This window comes from Morone saxatilis, unplaced genomic scaffold (genome assembly GCF_004916995.1).
Source record: "Morone saxatilis isolate NCDOM2014 unplaced genomic scaffold, NCSU_SB_2.0 Contig1, whole genome shotgun sequence".
Taxonomy (NCBI): domain Eukaryota; kingdom Metazoa; phylum Chordata; class Actinopteri; family Moronidae; genus Morone; species Morone saxatilis.
This window is the reverse complement of record NW_023339651.1, coordinates 241,334-245,040: the sequence shown is the minus strand read 5'-3', so window position 1 is coordinate 245,040 and position 3,707 is coordinate 241,334. Positions and strand designations below refer to the sequence as shown.

The 3,707-nt window shown below is 40.0% G+C and overlaps 1 protein-coding gene across 1 annotated transcript in view; it reads right to left on the bottom strand.

Moving 5' to 3' along the window:
- Positions 1-2,395: 2,395 nt before the first annotated feature.
- Positions 2,396-3,707, bottom strand: part of asah2 (N-acylsphingosine amidohydrolase 2) — a gene marked incomplete in the record, with an annotated part of 9,865 nt that continues 8,553 nt past the window's right edge. The window contains 4 exon segments of the mRNA XM_035670821.1: positions 2,396-2,679; positions 2,849-2,937; positions 3,040-3,096; positions 3,224-3,373. Of these exon segments, the coding sequence (XP_035526714.1) occupies positions 2,481-2,679; positions 2,849-2,937; positions 3,040-3,096; positions 3,224-3,373 (495 nt within the window).

Here is a 3,707-nt window from a genome sequence, read left to right as displayed (position 1 = left end):
GTGGAACTGCAACCAAAATTCGGTACAATGGGACTTAATAGGGAGTGGCCAGGCTCTCCGTAGACGGGCTCTGATTCTACCATTCCACATACATAGCTGTGCCTAATGTTAGCATGTTAGCATCACAGATTTAACATGCTTTTAAATGTATACGTTTATAACGTAACAATAACAGACTTCCAGCAACTTCCTCTCCAAACTGAACATTTGTAAAAACTGTAAATACTGCAGCAGAGTTTTATAAAGTTTAAGAAGACATCAGATGTTTCTTCAGTGCACACCAGCATCACACAGTGGATTTATTTACCTGCATCGTCATGTCAGAATTATTTTATACAACTTTATTCATTCCAGTCTGCAAAGATAAGGAGGTTTCTGGAGGTGAAACACGTATTCCTTCCATCTTGTTTGATTTAATGGACCAAAGCGTTTTGTTTGTATATGGGACTCAAACTGAAAGCACTTTAATGTGTCACTGGGGTCAAGACTTTATAAATGGCTTCGTTTAAAACAACATGTAAGATTTGTAAGGAGCTTCAGATCTCCACTGAAATGTGTGTGTAGGCTGTTTGGGAAAAAGATGCAAGGTACAAGCTTATGATACTGTATGTAAAGATATTATTGAAACAGACATGGATGCACCTGTATTCATATGTTAGCACTTACTGCTGAAAAAGGGAATTTATTTTTATCCAAAGTCTAATATTATGCAATGTGGTCTGTTTTTACCAGTCAGTGCTGGTGGAAGTGAACACGTAGGAGAACTTACACATCTGTGTTAAGGGTTTACATCGTACATATGGTGGCTATATGTTCATACGTAGTCTCTGAGGTTACATCGTATTGGACATCAGGGCTACTGCGTCGACAGAACTGTCAGTGGTAGAGGAACTATCAGTCCTGCCTGGAGTTCAGGGGGCTTTTTTCAGATTGTTGTGTCCTGAAATGCCTGAGTTTACTGCAAATTAAAAAAAAAATTATTGCCATGCATGTTGCAATGTTTAGTGGGGTTTTTTTGCTATGAAATTGCAAAAATAGTTACAATTTTTGTTTTTATATAATTCATTAAAATCAAAGGCAACTTTTTCCAGTGAGAATAAAATCTCACGCTGTTTGGTGACGTACGGCTCAGTGTTTGGTTCAGGCAACTGCTATGATTAGTGAAACAAACAGGAAACTACATTTGGTCAAATTTTAACCATTGATATCAATAGGTAAAACCCTCAACTGCCTAAAACCAAAACCTACGGGGGGACTCAAATTAACTCATTATTACTATATATACTATATTACTATATTACTATAAATTCAGCTTAACACCCTCCAACCCGACCACCTTCCTGTGACTTTGTTAACCAGAATATAGACGGGTTGAGTAACGGCAACCAGAGACAATGTGAGAAAGCTGAAAAGTTGTAGTAGTGTGCTGCAGTAAAATGTGTTGCTGTGTCTCACTGAGAAACAAACATTTCTGTAAGTCCCACAGTGGTTCAATCACTTTCAGTGCACATCAGTGTTGATTCATGGATTCATGCTGTGATGGTTAAAAAATGTCCCTGTTGTTGTGACGTTCTGGTTTGCTTGACAGATTTCTATACAGACAAATAAATATTTTTGCTATTAACACCATTTTGTAATTTTTATTATATACTGAGGATAATCTATTGTCAGAAATGTAATATATATAATATTCAAAGGTATTGAAGTTGTTGTTTGGCCAATCTTTGGGCCTAAAAAAGCAAACTTTTGGAACCAAAATGTTTAACAAATTACCCGCATCTTCTGCATATGCTAAAGTACTAAACTTCCTATTTAGCTAACTGAAATTATTTGATCATGTGGCTCTTCTATACTTTACAAATATTATCAAACTGAATGGATCTGATTCTGATTGTGAAAAAAGTAATTTTGCGGGGGTGTTGATGTCTGCATGTTTTACAGCCGTTTCTTTCACAATGTAAGCTTATGGGAAAATAGTTCTTTGGGCCAGTGTGCATCACATGACCGTGCTCTTCCTGGAAGCTTGGCGAGCACAAGGATTGCACTAATGTAAGCTAATGTCAGCTAGTTTGTGATTGTCTGCCCCGCTCTAATTAGTTTCGCGTGTTTTCTGACCCTTTATGAAGTGTTCCAGATATTTCCAGGTTTGACCATTTGACCTGTGTCTGCTTGACTATCAGTAAGATTTTGATGTTAGAGATCCTCATCTGAACTGCACCTGCACTGCCTCTTTGTCTGCATTTAGGTCCAACCTATTGTTCTCTTGGTTTTCTTGCTTTAATGGTGTCTGAACTATTTTTAAATAACCCAAGAAATCAAAATCAGATAAAAATGAATTTGTGAATTCAAGAATGGTGACACATGAAGGATGACAGTTGTTTTATTAGAGTAGGATGATGCGGTTAGTTTGTAAAACAGTTTCAGGAAACACCTGAGTTGTCACATAAAGTCAATTCTTTATGGTGATGATCTTGGTGATTTCACTGATAGTAGAAGCTGGCGGCAACTCTAAAGACGTCGGATGTGCCTTCGTACGGGGTAATGACGGGTCGCAGACCTTTCATCTCCTTGTAGTGTCCGAAGTGTCTGATCCTGTAGGAGCCGCTTGGGGCTGATGGAGGAATGTGCCACTCGACTGTGGAGTTACTCTGCCGGTTCGAACCCTTCAGCCAGTGAAACCTGCAGCCAAAAGCATTATTTATCATAAACTCTGCTTGAGGTCTTTGGTGGACTGGATGAATTGTGGGTTTGGACAAACCCTCAGCAGTCGCAGACGTCCTGAGAACGCACTTGCAAAGTCGGGTCAAGAGCATCAAAAGTCCGGACATTTAGATTGAGCTTAACTTGCCTGGTCTCCCATGATGCATCATTGTAGACGACCTCCCAGGAGTCTGTTCTGTTGTCATAAATCTCCACAGTTACAAAAGTTTTATCTCTCTGCAACAAACGACAAAATAGAAGAGGTTAGAGGGGATTGAGAAAGTAACAAAAACAAAAATGCAACTCAAACAATGAAACAAATACAGCTTTTGGTCTTACGATGTCTCCAGAATGTCTGGGGTTTCCTGCTACGAACGTGACAGAGACAACATCACCCTGAAAAACATATTGAAATAAATATAAAAACAGCAGCATCTTCAGACTGAAATAAACTGGGCCGAGTACTGAGCCAGACAGACAGTGTGAGCAGAGGAATATATTTGATTGTGAATGTGTGTCCTACCTGTCTATAGACAGGATAAACCTGCCGCAGGACTTCTCCAAAGCTGCTGTTCTCTGGCTTTCTGTCAACAGTCGCCGCAGACAGCAGATTGAAGAGGTTCTTCTCAAAGAAGGGAGGCTGCGGGCCGACGGGCAGCTCCGACACTCTGTCCTGGAACCACGAAAACAATCACACACACAGGACTACTGTTAGTGTCCCAGTAGTATATTGTTGATGAGACAGTCTGACTCCTCCCTGTCAAGAAATGTATTGCAACATGAAAATGTGAAGGTGTCATATGTAAGATTCTGAAGCATTTAATGTATTAATCAACTTTTCAGTGAAAATCCAAAGGATGTGGCATTTATGCTCCCATACAGCTAGCTAATTGTAGCTAAGTTTAGCTGGGGTTGTCCTGCTGGCTGTGTCTTGGCTGCGCGGTGTGGGTCTGGCGTTGGTTGCTTCGTGGTGTTGGCTGATGGGGTGATTTGTAAACGGCGAGCTA